The sequence below is a fragment of the Taudactylus pleione genome, unplaced genomic scaffold (genome assembly GCF_031769625.1).
Source record: "Taudactylus pleione unplaced genomic scaffold, aTauple2 ptg000290l, whole genome shotgun sequence".
Taxonomy (NCBI): Eukaryota; Metazoa; Chordata; class Amphibia; order Anura; family Myobatrachidae; genus Taudactylus; species Taudactylus pleione.
In genome coordinates, this window is record NW_028284692.1 from 9388665 (window position 1) to 9410677 (window position 22013).

Here is a 22013-nt window from a genome sequence, read left to right on the forward strand (position 1 = left end):
TAAAAGTAGTGGTGTTCCTACTTCCTCTCTGGGATGATGAACGACTCCCAGCAGCAGCAACAGCAGCAGCAGTAGGCGTAGCAATGCAGGATCCTCCGGAGGAATCCCGGATAGGAGAGTCAGTCATGCCAGTGACATGGCCTGCAGGACTACTTCTGATCCTGACTAAGGAGGAAATTGACGAGGAGGGAATTGACGGTGTGGTTTGCAAGTGCTAGGATACAACAGGACAACGGGATTTAGGTGTCCCTGGACTGCTTACAGTCTTAGCCAAAGTTTCTGAACTTGACAGTAACTTTTTATGAACGCGCTGCAGGTGCCGTATAAGGGAGGATGTTCCTAGGTGGTTAACGTCCCTACCCCTACTTATTTCACCTTTACATATGGTACATATGGCAAGACAGTTGTTGTCCGGATTTGGATAGAAATATTGCCAGACCAAAGAGGTGGAATGTTTGGTCTTCTGCCCAGGCATGACTGTGATGGGCTTTTTCATCCCACGGACAACAACTGTCTCCCCCGGAGCCTGATTTAAACAAACCGCATCGCCATCAGAATCCTCCTCGCCAACTTCCTCCTCAGCGCCAGCTACACCAGTATCCTCATCCTGTTGTACTTCAACAGTGACATCTTCAATTTGCATATCAGCAAGTGGACTGTGGGTGCTCCTTTCAGCACTTGCAGGGGGCGTGCAAATGGTGGAAAGAGCCACCTCTTCCTGTCCAGTGCTGGAAAGGTCAGGCATCGCAACCGCCACCATACTTGGACTCTCCTTGGGGAATTGCTATATCTTCTTAGAACGCACAGTTCTTCGCTGTGCTTTTGCCAGCTTAACTCGTTTGATTTTTTTAGCGGAAGGAGGGCTTCCATCGTCATGTGAAGCTGAACCACTAGTCACGAACATAGGGAAAAACCTTAGCGGTTCCTTGCCACTCCGTGTCGTAAATGGCATATTGACAAGTTTACGTTTCTCCTCAGATGATTTAAATGTTTTTTTTAAGGTCATTTTCCTGAAATTTGTCATTTGGGATTGTATGTGCCCTCTACTATGACATTGGGCATCGGCCTTGGCAGACGACGTTGATGGCATGTTATCGTCTGTGTCATGACTAGTGGCAGCAGCTTCAGCACTAGGAGGAAGTGGTTCTTGATCTTTCCCTATTTTATTTTTATCGGAGAAAGTTTGGTCCTCCATTTATGTTATATTGATATAAACGTGCGGCTAAGGCGCGCACAAACACAGAAAATAATTTTTTATTTTTGTTGGAGACTAGTGCACTTTGTGGGTTACACCACCCTTTAAGAAATGAGCCAGCCGGCTCTTTACTTATGGGACACAGGCGCATGCTTGGCGCTGTTCCTTTGTTGATGCACGTGCAGCCACAGTGCACACAATTCACAAAGACAGAAAAAAAAAGAATTTTTTATTTTTTGTGGAGCACACTTTGAGGGTTACACCACCCTTTAACAGACAGATGCACCCTTGTCGCTGCTGCTTTGAGGATGCACGTACAGTGCAGACAATTCACAAACACAGAAGAAAATGTTTAATTTTTGTTGGAGTGCACTTTGGGGGTTACACCACCCTTTAACAGACAGACGCACGCTTGGCGCTGCTGCTTTGAGGATGCAGGTGCAGCTACAAGCCCACACAATTCACAAAGACAGAAAAAAAGGAGAATTTTTTATTTTTTGTGGAGCGCACTTTGGGGGTTACAGCACCCTTTAACGGACAAGCCAGCCGGCCCTTTACTTATGGGGCACAGGCGCACGCTTGGCGCTGCTCCTTTGTAGATGCACGTGCAGCCACAGTGCACACAATTCACAAACACAGAAAATATTTTTTTATTTTGTTTGGAGTGCACTTTGGGGGTTACAGCACCCTTTAACGGACAAGCCAGCCGGCCCTTTACTTATGGGACACAGGCGCACGCTTGGCACTGCTCCTTTGTTGATGCACGTGCAGCCACAGTGCACACAATTCACAAACACAGAAAATATTTTTTTATTTTGTTTGGAGTGCACTTTGGGGGTTACAGCACCCTTTAACGGTCAAGCCAGCCAGCCCTTTACTTATGACACAGGCGCACGCTTGGCGCTACTTTGTTGATGCACGTGCGGCTACTGCGCACACAATTCACAAACACATAAAAAATATTTATTTTTTTTGCACTTGGGGGGAGCACCCCTGAAGGACAGAGCACCCCCTGGACAACACTACAGCACCCCTTTAGGACTGGGACACTGCACAGAACTTTGGAGTGGACACAGCCCCTATGGACAACTGACTGCACAACACAGTCCAGCCAGCCCCTATGAACTTTGGAGGAGTGGACAGCCCCTATCGACAACAGCAGCACAGCACAACACAGCCAGCCCCTATGGACTTTGGAGGAGTGGACACAGCCCCTATGGACAACAGCAGCACAACACAGCCAGCCCCTATGGACTTTGGAGGAGTGGATACAGCCCCTATGGACAACAGCAGCACAGTGCAGCACAACACTACACTGCACTACACTACACAGCCCAACCAGCCCTAACTCCCACCCTCCCTCTTCACTGTCCACAGCCGAGTGGGAAAATGGCGCCGACGCGGGTACCTTATATAGAATCCAAAACCCGTGAGACCCGGAAGGCGGGATGATGACGTTTTGCCTCGATTTCAGATCCGAGTCAGGCGGGAAAAGTCGAGCCTGACTCGGATCGGCCTCGGATCGGGGGGGCTCGGGGGGGTTCGGATTTCAGAAATCCGAACCCGCTCACCCCTAGTATTAACATTGTTTGCATTATGAATATAATGATGTATTTTAGGTTTAATGTAGTAAATGCTGTGCTCAGTGCTTTGTTCTGATGGTACTCAGTGGTACTCAGTTCTAGCACCTTCTTTGGTAGGATATTTAATTCTTAGAACAAGAATAAAGAAATATCAGTGACAACATAATCAGAAATGAATAAAAGAAGCATCTTAAAACTTGCTCTGTGTATGGCGGCTACTATAAGTATTGTATCAACTTAATGCTTTGCAAGGTGTTTGAGCAAGATTGCGTGGTTTATGCTACTGGAATTTATATTTTTCTGTAAAGGAAGAGAGGGCATTAGAAGGATGGTCAACATTTTAAGATACAGAGGATATTTTAAATCTGGTGTCCGTGCACTTTGTAGCTTTGTAAGTGTACATGTAGGTGGTAACAGACGTACAGGCAGTGTAGATACAGTGCATGTTCACAATTTAAGTGGTGGAGATCGTGTAGGCTCCGACCCTGTATTGAGTTCCATTTTTTAAGAGCTATAACTTTAATCTATTTAAATCAGGCTTAAGGGGACATTAGATGGAAGGAAATTATGGCACTCACCATGCACGAGTGCAGAGCGCACCCCAACTGGATGACAGAGTGGAATGCAGGGTAACACTGATAGAGTGCAATGCAGGGTAACACTGATAGAGTGCAATGCAGGGTAACAGAGTGTGGAATGCAGGGTAACAGAGTGAAATGCAGGGCAACACTGATAGAGTGCCGTGCAGGGTAACACAGAATGGAATGCAGGGTAACTGATAAAGTGGAATGCAGGGTAACACTGATAGAATGGAATGCATAGGGTAACAATGATAGAATGATATGCAGGGTAACACTGATAGAATGAAATGCAGGGTAACACTGATAGAACGGAATGCAGGGTAACACTGATAGAATGGAATGCAGGGTAACACTGAGAGCGGAATGCAGGATAACATTGCTAGAGTGGAAAGCAGGGTAACACTAATAGAGTGGATTGTACTGTAGGGTGACACAGAGTGCAATGAAGGGTAACATTGATAGAGTTCAATGCAGGGTAACACTCGGAAATTTCTTTTTTCCTTCATAGTTTATAACTGAATATTTGGTTTTCCTTTAATGGACTACCTCCTTTGGTGTCTGTCAGTTAATGTTGTGTGCCCCGTGGCTAATTATCGCGCTGGTTGGAATACAATTAGCGGGGATTGCACGCGCGGGTGTCCCCGAGTCCCCGCTGTCGGGCTTTACCTTGCACCGCATGTAGGTGCGAGGTAAAATCTGCGTGAAGCCGCCCTAATCGGCCTTGTGCGAGAGGAGGAAACAGTGTGTTCCCGCGCTCGAGAGCCGATTTAACGGTGTGGGGAAAAAGCTATTTTATTGAATAGCTTAACCCCGCGCCGTGGGACTTTCAAGCCTCAATTACTCGCGGGAGAAGTCCCGCGGGTAATTGGTTATGCCCCTTTGTATTAACCAGTGGCAAAGTTGAACTATGGCAAACATAACTAAATGGCTGGGTCACCTAATTCCCAAAGTTGTATGTATTTTTTGATAGGTTTGAATACATTTAGCCGTAATTTTAGATGCTTTTTAAAACTAGTTAAAAATATACAAAATGACAAAAATAAAGTTATAGCACTCGATGTGTATTTTGTATTTGACTGAAGAGTACTAAAAGCATATCAGGTGATGTCTCTGCGTCACCCAGCTCTCCCATGTCACACACATAGGGGGGACACAGACACACACAGCTAGAGAGACAAAAATACAGTATGGGCACACAGATAGACATTGATGGAACACACAGCCAGCCACACTTGGGACACACAGATGCAACATACAGGCACACAAATGATAGACACATAGGGGGGAATTCAATTAGCCGAAGAGAGAATAACAACAAGTATACAGAAATCTGTCTCTATCAGTATAGTATCTGGCTGTGGCATATTAGCAGGGCTGGCAACAGAAATCTCGGGGCCCGGTATGCACATTTTTTTATGCCCCCCCCTCAAGGCCTCTGTTGGAGGGTATAAAAGTTGTTATTTGGGTTGGAAGGGCTTACTGGGACGAGAGAGAGGGAGAAAGAGAGAGAGAGAAATACTGTTAGCACTAGAGTGTGACATCAGGCCCCCGGCAACTACAGTGAGTGTCAGAGAGAAGAAGAAGGTGAGAGGGGGGAGGAGACAACAGGGGAAGAGGGGGGTCGGATCACCTCCTCCTTCTTTGCTACAGCCCGCATCAGTGTCACGCAGCAGTGTACTGTAAAGAATCAGTCTGACTCATTACAATACTGCTGTCAATGCCACCTATATGATGGACCATGCAGTGATGGGGCCCTCCGGGGCCCCTAGAGTCTCGGGGCCCGGTACGGCTGTGCCCCTAGTCCCCCCCTGTCACCAGGCCTGCATATTAGTAGAACTCCAGGTTCATTCTGCTGAGGGAAAGCCAGGACGTTAATAGAGTCTTGCCATAACATCAGTTTGAGGTGAATTAACTTCCACTTTCAGTGTGCCCCTATTACTAACTGAGCCATACAAGTGGCAACCATTTTCCCGGAGGCCAAAATGCAAAAGATCTAGGTACCTGTATCACCTTGGCTTCAGCATTAATCTTTACAAGTAAACAACAAGTGGTTAGTAGGAGTAAGTGCAAGAGAGTTCTCAGAGATGTGCCAGTATAGTATTCTGTTGCATACCTGACTGCTTCAACCATTGTTATTAACCTAAAACATATTACGTAGCTCAGTAGTACATAGGTATGTATTAATGTCCAGTTAATTTTTCTTTGAGGTACATGTTGACAATGAAGATGTAATAACAGCATTATACCTTATTTGACCTTGCTCTTACTGTGTCACAGAAATTAAAAAAATGATAATGTCTTATTTTGCAGTTACACAGTCAAATAAATGGAAGACAACAAAAGGTAAAAAAAAGGTGAAAATAATTTATTTGGCCTTTTGTAAATGGATCTGAAGGAGTACAGTATTTTGTACCACATTTAAATAAACATAGATTTGCAAATTTGCACTGATCAAAATACAAAATAATTGTAAAAAAAGTGTTTTCTGTAAATAAAAAATACACACTCCATACAAAATATTTATAGCTTAAAGCTTGCAATACAATTGGAATGTACAATGTGTTACAAAAAAAACATACTTTTAGATTTTCTGTACATTGTGAGTTGTACTTAAGGCAGTCTGTAACATAATAAAATATATATAAGAACATCATATTAAGCTAATCCGGCATCCTTTGCCATTCCATAAAATATTCCTCTTGATGCTATGAGATTGCTTGGTGTATCAAATTCAGCTATTTGTCCTTTGTCAAGAACAAGAACTCTAAAACAGAGGAAAAGAATGGAGTAATAGATAACAAAACATTACATAGATAAATCACTTTTACATAGTTACTTGAAGGATCCTTTAAGGCAGGCATCGGGAACCTCAGGCACGGGGACCGTATAAGGGGTATGCAATCGGGAAGCTGGCGGACGTAAGCCCGACAGTCGGCTTCCCGACTGCTTAATCCCAGCGAGGGTTAAATGGCAGGCGTCTAAATCTAGACGCCTGTCATTTTACCAACGCCGGGAGTCCGGCGCCTGGTATCCAGATCGAAGGGACGCCGGGCGCCGAGCGCGGATAGCTGCGGGGGGGGGGAGGGTTTGGGTTCCCGGGGGTGGGGACTTAGGGCTAGGCACCCCCCGAGAGGTTAGGGTTAGGCTAGGGGGAGGGAGGGTTAGGGTTAGGCACCCCTGGGGGGGACTTAGGGTTAGGCACCCCCCGGGGGACTTAGATTTAGGCGGTGGGGAAGGGGGGGGTTAGGTTTAGACACTTAGAGGGGGGGATTAGGGTTAGGCACTAGGGGGCTAGGATAGGGTTAGGCATCCCTAAGGGAGGGTTAGGGGGTAGAATAAGTTAGTGAATACTTACCTGGGGACGATCAGGATTTTAATCCTTGTCGGGCTGCCGCTGTCGGGATTTGAACCGCCAGGCATGGGACCGGCGGTAAATCATACCGATTCCGTATAAGGCCCGCGCAATCATTTGGTCTGGCCTTCTGAGCTTTTTCTGCTAGCCTCATCTGGCCAGCAGGGTGCCTGGAATTTCACATTGCAGCCAAAATCTATGCAGCAGTGCCGTCTGGAGCGTCCTGAGGACGCTCCAAAGGGTCACACCGCTACCCTTACAACTCCTCCGAGGGGGCGTGGCTTGCACCGGGTCCGCAAATAATGTTATATATATCAAGAAAAAAGGTTCCCCACCCCTGCTTTAAGGTAAATACAAAGTGCGAAAGGAAAGTAAAAACACAAACTAACAATATGCACTAAATTCTCATAACGAGTGTCTAAGGGCCTGATTCCCAGATTTATGCTAATGCAATTGGAACTGCATTCTCTCACGGATGGCAGTTGCTAATATAGCCGAGCATAGGGACACCCACTGCTGCTTGCTCATAGCCGTCCGATGACGTGCAACAGCATAAACATTGGAACCATTGATGCATTGTGTAGTCATGCAGCATGTAGTCTGACCAGCCGCAAACACTGCAGCTCTCCTAACACGCAGAGAGCTCTCATGCTGTGAAGGAGATTGCAATGGCTAATATATGCACACCCATGAAACTGCGTTTAAACAGTCTTGACGCGCCTGCGTTTTTCTAACCACCCCTCCGTTACAATCCCCAACGCTGACTACCTGTCACTCACTTTGTGAGTGGTGATATCTGGCCAAGTACTAAGATTATGGCATTCAAAGTTTGGGGTCTCTTACAAAAGATGTCCAAATGTCAGTATATAATGTGGTATTTGAGGGAATATAGCTACAGTATATTAACTGGAGGAAGCAGGGAGAGAGAATAACATTACAGTGTTTTATAATAACCCTTTAAATCAGGGGCACACTAACGTAGCATTTTGCATGCAGATATAACCGCAGGCGCACACAGAATATAGGAATTCCGCATATCAATTTAATCAGCAGAAGCTGCGTGTGCGTCCTATTCTCATCTCTTTGCAACTAAAACGCAATTAAAAGTTAAAAAGTTGCACGAAAAGAGGATTGGCACTACCGAGTCTACGGTGCTCATGCACTATGTTTAACCAGGGCCGGTGCTACAATTAGGCAGCTTTAGGCGGCTGCCTAGGAACGCCAGCCACTGGGGGGCGGCACAGATGCCCTGATTCAGAGCGCTCACTCTGAATCAGGGCCGGGCTATTTTTTTTTTTGAACGGCCTCCTGGCCGCTTGCATAGCTGTGGGTGACCACAGAATATAGTCATGCCACATATCATTCTAATCAGCAGAAGCTGCTTGTGCGTCCTAGTCACATCACTTTGCGAATAAAATGCATTTGAAGGTAAACTGTCGCACAAAAAGACGCTCAATGCTACGGAGTTGCACGGCACTCACATTTTATGTTTAACGCGACTTGTAGCACACGGAGGTAAGATATTTGTGGACACATCTGTACATCTAGGACTACATATGTGTCCTCGTACATCTTTGCTGCAGTCGCGCCAAACAGCCTCTCTCGTAGCGCCAGGTTCCATGCGACTCTGCTAGCACCGGGCATCTTTTTTGCTGAAAATGTATCTAAGTCGCAATGTGATGTACTAGGACCCACCAGGAGACTGTGCTGGTTAATTTGATATGCAATACTTGTATATCTGTGTGCACCTGAGTCTCAGAATCAGCATATGAAGTTACGAAGTGCTACAATGCAGCCTAGGTCCATCAAGTTCGCACCAACTTCCGTTTACAGACACAGGGCCTGGTTGAGACCCACTCGCAAGCGTTGAGTGCTCGCAAGCGGGTCGATGTTGGCCCAGTGCGCATGCGCACGACGGAGGCGGCTCCGTCGTGCGCATGCGCGAGACCCGGATAGCGACGGGCAAGCCGTTGCTCCGGGTCTCGCTACAAAGGGGGCGTGCTGTCGATGTTGAGTGACAGCACGCTCCCTTTGGTGGGCGGGCCGGGGGCGTGGCTGCCCAGACGGAGGCGTTCCCATGGGAGCACACAGAGGTTACCGTCCGGGAACGGCTACCGTCCAGGGCTGGCCCCACTGACATCACAAGTGATGTCAGTGGGTGAACTTCTTGCTCTGTATGAGCAAGAAGTCCACTGGGACTTGTAGCAACGAGACCCTACCACAAGGGTCTCGTCGCAAGTCCGATGGTCACGATGGTCTTGATGGTCCACAACCATCATCCTGGCCGCTCGCACTAGCTGTGGGTGGTCACCCACAGCTATGCGAGTGGACAGGAGGCCTCTCTAAAAATACAATAGGCGGGCACTGATTCAGAGCGAGCGCTCTGAAAGAGCGTCCGGCTCTGAATCAGGCCCACAGTTGCACAGAGATATACAAGTGTCGCATATCAAATTAATCAGCACAGTCTCCTGATGCGTCCTAGTTGTATCGCATTGAGACTTAATCTGGGTACACACCTGAAAGATATATATGCAGATGATGCTAGTTCATACATACTGAACAACCACTGCCATCTGGCCAGGGGTTGTCGCGCCCCCCCTTCCCGTCGGCGTCTGCAGCAAGTGTTACTCAGCCGATGTGATATGTCCTGTGAAAAACGTAATTCACAGACATATTGCTGGTACACAAATGATATATTGTCCGTTGTAGTCAGCAGTGGACGAGTTTTCGTACACCCGACGCTAGCGGGGTCGCATGAGACCTGGCGGTTCACTTTCTTTTTCCAGTCATATAATTGTATTGGGAAATCAATAACAGATAGACGAAAAACTATACAAAATCAATCCCCGAGAAAGATTAACGGGCAAAATAAAAAGTAAATAATATACATACAAATATAGATAACATAGATAACTAATAACAAAACACAAAACAATTTACTAACATTAATAATTTTTACCAGAATAAAATTAAATCAAAATATTTTTTAAAAAAAGGGGGGCGAATGGGGATGTAGATGAGTACTCATAAGAGGAGGATGTGAGAGAAAACTAGGGAGGAGTTACTACAATAAAACAATATGTAGTAGTATATAGATTATGGAGAATTGTCCACTAAAGTCCCATTGGGGGGAAATAGTTGAGAATGGGAGGAAAAGGATAAAAAAAAAAGAGAATATAAAGAAAATGGGTAGGGAAAGGGAGAGCGAGCTGGGGGAGAGAGAAGAAGTGAAAGGAAGCTATAGAAATGAGGGAAAGAGAGCAAGGGACAGAGGGAGGAAGAAATGAGATTAGAAAGCAGGTAATTAGGAAAGGCCAGGAGGGGTCCCACCCTGTGTTCTGTACCAAGGAGACCAGATTGAATGAAACTTGTCTCCCATGTTGTTTTGGAGACTCATATATTCCATATTGGCCACAAACCAGATGCGGTTGAGAAGCTGTTGACGAGTAAGGGGGAGTGGTTGCTTCCAAGATCTAGCAATTTGATATTTAGTGGCACAAGAGATGTGTAGGGCCAATTTATTCTCATGTTTGGATAGTTGGCAGGCCGGGACACACAGAAGCAACAAGGCAGAGGTACGGGGTGTATCAAGGGAGACCAATGATGATATAGTAGATTGGACCAAAGACCAAAAAGGGGCAGATTGTGGACAAGTCCTCCAGACATGGAAAAAAGAACCGATTTGTCAACATTGTCTCCAACAGAGGTTGGAGGAGTTAGGGTATATTTGGTGAAGATGCTCTGGATCAAAATACCAGTGAGTGTATACCTTATAAGAGTTTTCCCTAATAGAAACGCTAATCGAACATATCGATATATTAAGACGAATTGCCTCCCATGTATCTTCCCCTAGAGAGATACCTAAGTCTGACTCCCAACAGCGCTCATGAGTCTCTAGGAGTGGGGTATCCTGGACTAAGATAGAATGGTAAATTTGAGATATGATACCCTTGTCCGGGGGCCTATAGATACAAAGACGTTTCATGGCCGTGGAGTTTCGTAAAGACTCTAGAGAAGAAAGGGATGAAGTAATAAAGTGACAGATCTGGAGATACTGATAGAAACAGGACTGTGGTATAGAGTATTTCTTCTGTAATTCAGAGAAGATTGTGGGGCAAAGCCACCCAGGATGTGATGAAAGCAGGTGATGCAAGCCGCCGACCATGTAGAGACCATGTGACAAATGTATTTTTTATTACTAAGAACCACATATACATGATATACATACCTGGTATAATCCATGATGGTGTTGAGCCGATGTGCAATGGTAAGCACTGTACAGTCCTCAAACTGTGTTCGGATGGTCATCTGTATGAGATCATCGGTTTCTAAATCTATGGCAGCTGTGGCTTCGTCAAGTACGAGGATGCGAGTTTTGCGAAGAAGAGCCCGGGACAAGCACACAAGTTGTCGCTGACCAACGCTAGGACATAAAAAGCATATATTTTCTAAGAATTGTATTAAGTGATGATAGGAGATTTGCTTAGTATATTTGCTAGTAGACTTGCTCAGTATATTATGAATAGATGCATTTACTTAGTAAGGTGCATAAGTATATTATATCATTGTTACACTTTTGGGGAATGTGATGAGACAGATTAATGTCTGCATTCTTCTTTATGATTGTTTTACATGTAGGAGTAATTAGTTACTTTTTGAATTTATCTGCTTGTATTTAGATAATTCATTATAAAATACTTTGCCTCAGAATATATCACTGCATTGATTCCAAGATAGACCGAGGTATGGGACTTTTTAATCACAGCTAAAGGTGCCCACACACATACCGATGTCCTCATGATACGATTTTATAGCCAATTTCCTCATGAACTTTCACGGGAGCTCCCTTGCCGTCGTGATCACGATTTGGAGTTAAAAATGTCCAATCTGACTAAAGATCTATCTTGCAGCCAATGCATTGTATCCCAGATTGGCTAATCTGCCCTACAGCACGGCAGATCAGAAGATGCGATATACGACGAGCGGGAACACGCATCGGCATCGTGCTCGTGAGTATAAACTCACGATTTGTACTTTTTTTACCCGATTCGTCGTCACGATTCGTCGAAATCGGCCAAATCGTGTAAAATGTTGCTATGTGTGTGGGCACCTTTAAGCACCAAAATTGATGACCTCCCAGGGAAGTACTACTGGGGGCACTATATGTCCTGTCATATTCATACCTTAAATTTTCTCCACCCTCTGAGCATTCATAGTCCAGCTTAGTAGGCTGACTGGACACAAACTTCTTCAAGTTTGATAACTCAAGCGCTTTCCATATCTCATCATCTGAGTATTTTTCAAATGGATCAAGGTTCATTCTCAGTGTCCCTGAAAAAAGTACTGGGTCCTATGAGGAGGAAGCACGCAAACAGTTTTACAAGATATACACAATACTATAAATGTTTTCTTATAAAAAAAAAAATATGCTTCTTAAAACTAACTGAACACAAGATTAACCGGATATACTACGTGATGAAACAATGGGAAAAGCAGGAAATGTTACCATCCAGCTTTGAACAATCAGACAATATGCAGATTGGTGAAAAGCCTTCTTATTTACACCTATACCTTGTTTATATTAGAAGTGTTTGAGACAATGTGCTAAAAGATGATAGACTTACTACAGTTTGATGATATTACAGAGAGTTTCTCAAGAGGACAGTGATCACTGTACACGTAAATTGTGTTCAGGTTGCTGAGGTATATACATCAATTTGTTAGTGTAAGTGGATCCTTATTTGTATTTGTCTGCACTAATCAGGGGCATAGAGAGCCACGCCGGGCCCCGGTAAAGAGGGGGCGTGGCCTAATTTCTGAAGGCGTGGCCACGCCCCCTTGTAAAAAAAAAGAGTTATTGCAGCGGCGCTAAGCGCCGGGGGCGCTGTGAGCCCCTCAGCCCGGCGCAAAGCCAGTGGGGGGCGCGATCAGTGTGATCGCTCCCCCCTTCAGGCATAGGAGATTGCTGTGGCTGCTACTTAGCAGCCGCAAGCAATCTCCCGCTGCAGCAGAGGGAGGGAGGAAGTGAGGGGGGGTGGCGCCAGACCGGGCCCCTCTGGAAGCCCGGGCCTGGGTAAACTGTAGACTACTACTACTGGGGGCACTGCATCTGGAGGGGAGACCTCTACTGGGGGCACAACTGGGCGGGGACTACTACTGGCGGGCACTGCATCGGGAGGGGGGACCTCTACTGGGGGCCAACTTCTGGGGGCACTGCATCGGGAGGGAGGACCTCTACTGGGGGCACAACTGGGCGGGGACTACTACTGGGGGCACTGCATCGGGAGGGGACCTCTACTGAGGACTATTACTGTGGGGAGGACTTCTAATGGGGGATTATATAAAGGGCTTACTACTAGGGACACTGCACTGGGGGGACCACTACTGGGGGCACTACATTGGAAGGACCTGGACCACTACTGGGGGCACTATATAAAGGGCACTGCATAGGGGGTACCACTACTGGGGGCACTGCATAGGGGGAAGGCTACTACTGGGGGCACTATATAAAGGGCACTGCATAGGGGGTACCACTACTGGGGGCACGGCATGGAAGGGAAGTACTACTGGGGGCACTATATAAGGGGCACTGCATAAAGGGGACCACTACTGGGGGCACTTTATAAGGGGAACTAATGGGGGGGCTGCATAAGGGGGACCACTACTGTTGGTACTGTATAAGGGGCACTACTAGGGGCCTGCATAAGAGGGACCACTACTGGGGACATTGCATACTGGGGGTACTGTATAAGGGGCACTACTGGGGTAAAGTTGCATATGGAAAGGAATGTTCAGAGTGATGAGAAAGGGGTGTGTCATGTTGACACGCCCCATTTTTAAGTGACCACGTCCCTTGTGACCTGCACATTTTTTGGCACGTGCACATAGGGTGGGGGTGGGGGACTCCATTTTAAAATTTGCCCTGGGCTCCAAATACCCTATTTATGCCACTGCCCCACCCTCCAATATAACAAACAATAGGAATATAGAAATAAAAGCATTCACAGCATATATGGTAGTCGCTTCTTTCTTCTCCTATGGGATATATTGTCTATATATGATCATTTACAAATAGATAAAGTCACCTGTGGGATTATAGTGAGCATAGACCTGAGGTCATGCAGACCAATCTCTGATATATTTATTCCATCAATTTTGATTATTCCCTCTGCTGCTTCCAAAATCCTAAAGAGACAAAGTGTCATTGACGATTTTCCAGCTCCCGTCCTTCCAACTATTCCAACCTGCAAAATGCATTTAGCAAATCATTAGAGACTTTTTAACTGTCAACCTCGCCCATGAGAGTTAACCCTCCAGTCATTTCCCTGTAACAAGACCCAGTTAGCTAGTATGTGAGCTCTAACATTATTAGAATTTATTGATCACCCATTGTGTAAATAAGGCATATAGGGGTAAGCCTCCACATTAACATACAATTCATAATGATTTCATTGTTTGCCATAGTTAAAGATGTTTATTACACTGAAGTAGAGTAGTGTCTGTCGCACTAGGAAAATTCTTTATACATTGAGCATTATTGTTGACCACTGCATCTAACAGATATATATATCAATTCAAAATATTGTTTCAGAGCAGGGGGTGCTATCACAGAGAGGATTCAATCGGGAAATGCAAGAAAACATGTCTGGAAATTGTGAATTGGAAAATTAAAAATGTGCTTTTATTAAACAATACTCGTATATTTAAAAACAAACAACAATTATTTTTAAATGACAGAAACTGTGTATTGAAATGAAAAAGAATTGTGAAAATAAAAAATGTATCAGCTGTGTGCCTGTCTTGTGTCTTCTCTTTCTTTTTTAGTTTATGATATGCTATGTTTGTAATAGGATAGCTGTACTCTATACTGCTACATAAATATGTATAGAAACACTCAAATGCGCTGTATCACAAATAAAATGGATGGGTATACTCTCCTGACGCTCTCCTGCGACGAAGAGAACACAGATTACCTTTGAGGGCTCATGCCATATGGAGAGTATACCCATCCGATTAATTTATGATTAATTTATGATTAATTTATGATACAGTGCATTTGAGTGTTTCTATACAAATTTATATAGCTGACTGTTTCCTATTTGTTTATTAGGGTGTAACCCATAGAACGTTCGAGTTGTTCTCCAGAATTATATTTTTATATATTGAGAAATCTGACATTAAGCTATCCACATATAGGGCCTCATTCAGAGGCGGTCGTAGGATGCAAGCGGTCACTCAGAAACAGGGCGGCCGCTTGCATCCTGAACGGCCGCCTCCATGTCGGTCGTTAAACCACAGCCTAACACCCACAGCTCTAACGACCGCTAAGGGAGATGGTCGCGATGGTCAAGACCATCGCGACCATTGGGGCTTACGACGACACCCTAGGGTAGGGTCTCGTCAACCTTAAGCCCCAGGGAGCTTCCTGCTCTGTTTGAGCAGGAAGCTCCCCACTGACATCACTGATGTCAGTGGGAACGCCCACAAAACGGCAAGCGTTCCGAAAGGAACGCCTCCGTTTGGCCGGGCACGCCCCCTGCCCGCCCAGCAAACGGAGCGAGCTGTCAATCAACATCGACAGCTCGGTCTGTCTGCTTCGAGCCCGCTAACGACGGGTGATCCGTCGCTAGCAGGGGCTCGCGCATGCGCACGACGGAGCCGTCTCCATCGTGCGCATGCCCTGTGGACCAACATCGAGTCGGTTGCGAGCGCTCAGCGCTCGTGACTGACTCTGAATAAGGTCCCTAGACTCCATTTTGTCACAAGATGGATGGTCAGTGCCTGCAAAGTTGTTCATAAAGTTGATCCTAAATATTATAAAGGAATGATTTTCTTAGTAACCTTCAAGTTTCAGAACCTTGGAATGTGCAGATGGTAGAAATGTTCAGACAGATAGTAGCATGAATAGACTATTGGGCCCATTTATCAAAGTGTATTTGAGGTAAAATCCCTGAAAACACTAGTGTTCGGGGGTTTACCTCAAATACTAAGTATCCCACGGATGTATTAAGGAGGGACCACAGCAGGTTTCTCTGATACCTGCTGTGATCCCTCTCATGCCGCTGGCAGCCGCTTCCCCCCTAGGGTTCTATGGGGGAAGCGATGCTGCCAAATGTATCAATATCCGGAATGCGATGCAACTTTTTATTTTTAGTGACGAATAAAATGTATGTGAATCAATTTGCCAAGCATACACTATTAACCCAGCATTGTGAATTGTCCCAAAACTTTACTTTCAGAATTTATTTTCATTCTTCTCTAGCTATGATAATGCTTTCTCACAGTTTGTAAGTGGTCATATTTATTACTGAAATCTGTTTTACCAGGCATAAGTCCGACAGAGGAGCAGCAATGAATGTCGTCTAAAGTGTTAGATTTACCTTTTCTCCTCCTTTCACTTTAAGGCTTAAATTTTTCAGCACCAGATCCAAGCCAGGTCTGTACCGGACTGAGTAGTTGGACAACTCTACTTCCCCTGTGTCTGGCCAATCTGTAGGAGGTTTCTTATCTTCTATGGTCCATGGAGCCTGAAGACAACACATTTTATAATCACAGGTACTTACATACATTTTGTGGAAGTGTAAGGGGTTAAAACGTCTGTATTCTGCTTTTGAATTATGAATTATTATAAGCTAGGGGTGTGCACCGGCCACTTTTCGTGTTTTGTGTTTTGGTTTTGGATCTGGATCTTTCTTCGTGTTTTGGATCTAGATTGGTTTTGCCAAAACCACCCTTCCGTGTTTTGGGTTCTGGGTAGAGATGTGCGCCGACCCTCGTGTTTTGGATCTGGATCCCCCTGGTTTTGGATCTGGATTGATTTTGCCAAAACCACCCTTCCGTGTTTTGGGTTCTGGGTTTTGTGTTTTGGATCTGTATTTTTTGGAAAAAAAAGCATAAAAACAGCTAAAATCACAGAATTTGTAGGTTTTTCTGCTCCTATGCTATTATTAACCTCAATAACCTTAATTTCCACTCATTTCCAGTCTATTCTGAACACCTCACAATAGTGTTTTTATGTCCAAAAGGTTGCACCGAGGTAGCTGGATGACTATGCTAAGCGACACGAGTGGGCGGCACAAACACGTGACCCATCTAGGTGTGAAACTGCAGTGGCAGACAGGATGGCAGTTTGAAAAACTAGGCCCCAAACTGTACATAATGCAAAGAAAAAAAAGAGGTGCAAGATGGAATTGTCCTTGGGCCCTCCCACCCACCCTTATGTTGTATAAACAGGACATGCACACTTTAACAAACCAATCATTTCAGCGCCAGGGTCTGCCACACAACTGTGGCTGAAATGATTGGTTCGTTTGGGCCCCCACAAAACAAGCTGGCAATTAATCTGTCCCTGCACAAACTGGCTCTACGGAGGCAAGATGTCATCCTCATCCTCCTCATCCACCGATTCCTCACCCTCTTCAGTGTGTACATCCTCATCCTCACAGAGTATTAATTCGTCCCCGCTGGAACCACAGGTCCCTCTGTACGTTCTGGAGGCTGGTCTCCCTGGAAGAGTTGATAATTCATTTTATGAACATCATCTTCTCCACATTTTGTGGAAGCAACCTCCTACGCCTTTCGCTGACAAGGTTCCCGGCTGCACTAAACACTCTTTCGGAGTACACACTGGAGGGGGGGCAACTCAGGTAAAATAGAGCCAGTTTGTACAGGGACCTCCAAATTGCTTCTTTTTCCTGCCAGTACAGGTACGGACTGTCTGACATGCCTACTTGGATGCTATCACCGATGTAATCCTTTAACAGACAGACGCACGCTTGTCGCTGCTGCTTTGAGGATGCAAGTGCGGCTACAGCCCACACAATTCACAAAGACAGAAAAAAAAAAAAGAATATTTTTATTGTTTGTGGAGCGCACTTTGAGGGTTACACCACCCTTTAACAGACAGACGCACGCTTGTCGCTGCTGCTTTGAGGATGCAAGTGCGGCTACAGCCCACACAATTCACAAAGACAGAAAAAAAAGAACAATATTTTAATTGTTTGTGTAGCACACTTTGAGGGTGTCACCACCCTTTAACAGACAGACGCACGCTTGTCGCTGCTGCTTTAAGGATGCAGGTGCGGCTACAGCCCACACAATTCACAAAGACAGAAAAAAGAAGAAGAATATTTTTATTGTTTGTGTAGCACACTTTGAGGGTGTCACCCCCCTTTAACAGACAGACGCACGCTTGTCGCTGCTGCTTTGAGGATGCAAGTGCGGCTACATCGCACACAAGTCACAAACACATTAAAAAAAAAGTTTTTTATTTTTTGGAGCACTTTGAGAGTTACACCACCCTTTAACAGACAGACGCACTCTTGTCGCTGCTGCTTTGAGGATGCAAGTGCGGCTACAGCCCACACAATTCACAAAGACAGAAAAAAAAAGAACAATATTTTTATTGTTTGTGTAGCACACTTTGAGGGTGTCACCACCCTTTAACAGACAGACGCACGCTTGTCGCTGCTGCTTTGAGGATGCAGGTGGAATCTAGACGGGATTTGGAACCGGGGACACACTACCTCCATCAATTGTCTAAATCCCACTGCACTAATGGCGGATACCGGACGCACGTCTAACACCAACATAGCAGTCAAGGCCTCAGTTATACGTTTTGCTTCAGGATGACTGCTGTCGTACTTCATCCTCATCGCAAGGGACTGTTGTAGGGTGATTTGTATAGTAAAAGTAGTGAAGTTCCTACTTCCTCTCTGGGATGATGAACAACTCCCAGCAGCAGCAATAGCACTAGGAGGAAGTGGTTCTTGATCTTTCCCTATTTTATTTTTATCGGAGAAAGTTTGGTTCTCCATTTATGTTATATTGATATATACGTGCGGCTAAAGCGCACACAAACACAGAAAATATTTTTTTATTTTTGCTGGAGAGTAGTGCACTTTGGGCCTGATTCAGACCCACTCGCGAGCGGCTGTCCGCTCGCAAGTGGGTCGATGGTCTGCACTGAGCATGCGCACGACGGAGGGAGCTCCGTCGTGCGCATGCGCCAGACACGACGAGCGAAGGACTTTCCTTCGCTCGTTGTGTCCGATCAAAGAGGGCGTGCTGTCAATGTTGATTGACAGCACGCCCCCTTTGGTGGGCGTGCCGGGGGCGTGCCTCCCTGACGGGGGCGTTCCCACGGGAACGCCTCCCGTCAGAAGCCGGCCCACTGACATCACTAGTGATGTCAGTGGGAGTGATTTTGGCTCTGATAGAGCCAAAATCACTCCGGAGCTTGCGGTTGAAAACCTCAACCGCAGGCTCCGGCTCGCAATTTCGATGGTCGCGATGGTTACGACTTGGCACTACTTTGTTGATGCACGTGCGGCTACTGCGCACACAATTCACAAACACAGAAAATATAATTTATTTTGGTTTGGACTGGAGTGTACTTTGGGGGTTACAGCACCCTTTAACGGTCAAGCCAGCCGGCCCTTTACTTATGACACAGGCGCATGCTTGGCACTACTTTGTTGATGCACGTGCGGCTACTGCGCACACAATTCACAAACAGAAAATAATTTTTTTTTTGGTTTGGACTGGAGTGTACTTTGGGGGTTACAGCACCCTTTAACGGTCAAGCCAGCTGGCCCTTTACTTATGACACAGGCGCACGCTTGGCACTACTTTGTTGATGCACGTGCGGCTACTGCGCACACAATTCACAAACACACAAAAAATATTATTTTTTTAGCACTTGGGGGGAGCACCCCTGATGGACAGAGCACCCCCTGGACAACACTACAGCACCCCTTTAGGACTGGGACACTGCACAGGACTTTGGAGTGGACACAGCCCCTATGGAGAACTGACTGCACAACACAGTCCAGCCAGCCCCTATGGACTTTGAAGTAGTGGACACAGCCCCTATTAACAACAGCAGCACAGCACAACACAGCCAGCCCCTATGGACTTTGAAGTAGTGGACAACAGCAGCACAGCGCAGCACAGCACAGCACAACACTACTCTGCACTACACTACACTACACAGCCCAGCCAGCCCTAACTCCCACCCTCCCTCTTCACTGTCCACAGCCGAGTGAGAAAATGGCGCCGACGCGGGTACCTTATATAGGATCCAAAACCCGCGAGACTCGGAAGGCGGGATGATGACGTTTTGCCTCAATTTCAGATCCGAGTCAGGCGGGAAAAGTCGAGCCTGACTCGGATCGGCCTCGGATCGGGGGGGCTCGGGGGGGTTCGGATTTCAGAAATCCGAACCCGCTCACCCCTATTATAAGCTGCTTTAAATCTGCCCCAATACAGCAAGATACTTAAAAAAAAATGAAATGAAAGTGAAATTAAACTACTGTAGTTATTATTGGTCGCAAACAAAATATAATAGCTGCTTAAATATTGTTTAAACCCTCCCATCTGCCTTTAGGTGAGTCCTGGATAAATTGACATAAGGGGCTAAATGTAATAGGGTACGAGTTGTAAAAATTTTTGAGTTTAGCGCTAAACTCACATTTCTTTACAACTCGCACAAGTAATAGGGTGTGAGAACATGCAAACTCGCTTGTTTCTCGCATTCTAGCAACTCGCAATGGACAAACTCACATCCAGATGTTTTCACATGGAAAACATACAACTCGGCCAATGTAATAAAGTGCAAGTTTTAAACTCATATAAAATTGCTTAAATAAATTTGCAAAATAATATACCTGATTTAGGCTAGCGGGTAGACTGAGCAGGTGTGAGTTAGACAGAAGCATGCACAGATCAGTGAGATCCGTACATGCTTCTGTCTGTAAAAGCTATTAAATAGTTTAAATAAAATAAAAATTACGTGGGGTTTCCCCCTAAAAGCACAACCAGCACCAGGCTTTATTGAGCAGATCCTGGTTCTGAAAATACATGGGAACAAAGACTTGGGGGTCTCCCGTATCTTCATCAACCAGCACCAGGCTTAGTGAGACAGTTCTGGTTGTGGAAATACGGGGGGGCAATATGAGTAGGAGTCACCTGTATTAGCCACAACTAGTACCGGACTCTTTCTAGTGGGGATGTAATGCCGCAGCCATGGGACCTGCTTCACGGGGTCTGCCGGCCACAGCATTCATCACCCCATGCTAGTCAGTCCAGGCTGGGGATCACTGAGTTGGGGACCCCCCAATAAAGGCATCCCCTGGGGCTATCCCCGACACACCAGGTGAAGCTGTGTTCCACTTCTGTTTTTCAAGGCTACTACTTCCTTAGTGACTTATAATCAGGGGCGCCGAGAGGGGGGGGAGCGGGTAGAGATTACCGGGGCCCGGGCTTCCTGAGGGGTCCGGCGGGGGCCCGGGTCCGGCGCCGCTCCCCCTCCTTCACAGCAGCCCAGCACACAGCGTGTGCTGAGCTGCAGTGGATACTGCTTGTGGCTGCTGAGCAGCAGCCACAGCAGTCTCCTAAGCCTGTGGGGGGGAGCGATCACACTGATCGCGCCCCCCCTGGCTTTGAGCAGGGCTGAGGGGGCCCAGAGCGCCCCCCTCCCCAGCGGCGCTGAAAATCTTTTTTTTTTTTTTCCGGGAAGGGAACATGGCCACGTCTCCCGCGATTAGGCCACACCCCCTATTACCCGGGCCTGCTTATAATGCCAAAATTACATTAAGGAAATTAACACATAAACCAGTGGTTCCTAAACTTTTTCAAATCACGGCACCCCAGAGTATCAGCATTTTTCCCACGGCACCCCTGGGCCACAAGTCTCTTATTGAGAATTTCAGAAAAAATTAAAAGAAGTAAATTGTGCTTTTATGTCACCCTTAGGTTATGTGATGGTTGACAGGGCTGCGCTTCCTTTTGTCCGCATATTTTTTTATTGACAGTCATTAGCACTGATTTTGCCTATCACACTGACTAAAAATAATTTTATTTGGTACTGGACCACCAACCCGAGGCACCCCTGCAAGGGCCCTGAGGCACCCCATGATGCCACTGCACCCAGTTTGGGAACCACTGACATAACCTATTAGTCATATTTGTCTTTTGTAGATATGCTGTTACTGAACTTTGCAGTGATTGTTTCCATGGAGGCCTATTCCCAGGAATTCAACTTCTGTACAAACATTGTTATCTTTGCAATTTGTACTATTTATAGTACATAAGTCACCTCAGTTTCCGTCTCTGCATATTCCTTCACACGCTCCACAGCTACAATGTTTGTCTCCAGGTCAGAGGTCATTCTCACCATCCAATTCAATGACATGGTCACCTTAAAAACAACACAGTAATGAGATGGGATGTAGTTGACGTACATTGAAAAACACATCCATTTTAGAAGTAGAGTTTCATTTCACTTAATATACTGAATATAG

General features: G+C 45.9%; 1 protein-coding gene across 2 annotated transcripts in view; it reads right to left on the reverse strand.

Moving 5' to 3' along the window:
• Positions 1-5703: 5703 nt before the first annotated feature.
• Positions 5704-22013, reverse strand: part of ABCC3 (ATP binding cassette subfamily C member 3) — a 142281-nt gene continuing 125971 nt past the window's right edge. Inside the window, exons 26-31 of one of the 2 annotated variants that reach the window (XM_088482664.1) lie at positions 21809-21910; positions 16092-16238; positions 13797-13955; positions 11895-12061; positions 10940-11134; positions 5704-6123 (exon numbers count right to left, since the gene is read on the reverse strand). In XM_088482664.1, coding sequence (XP_088338790.1) covers positions 6015-6123; positions 10940-11134; positions 11895-12061; positions 13797-13955; positions 16092-16238; positions 21809-21910 — 879 coding nt within the window. In that variant the 3' untranslated portion in view covers positions 5704-6014. The other variant, XM_088482665.1, reaches the window with a different exon arrangement.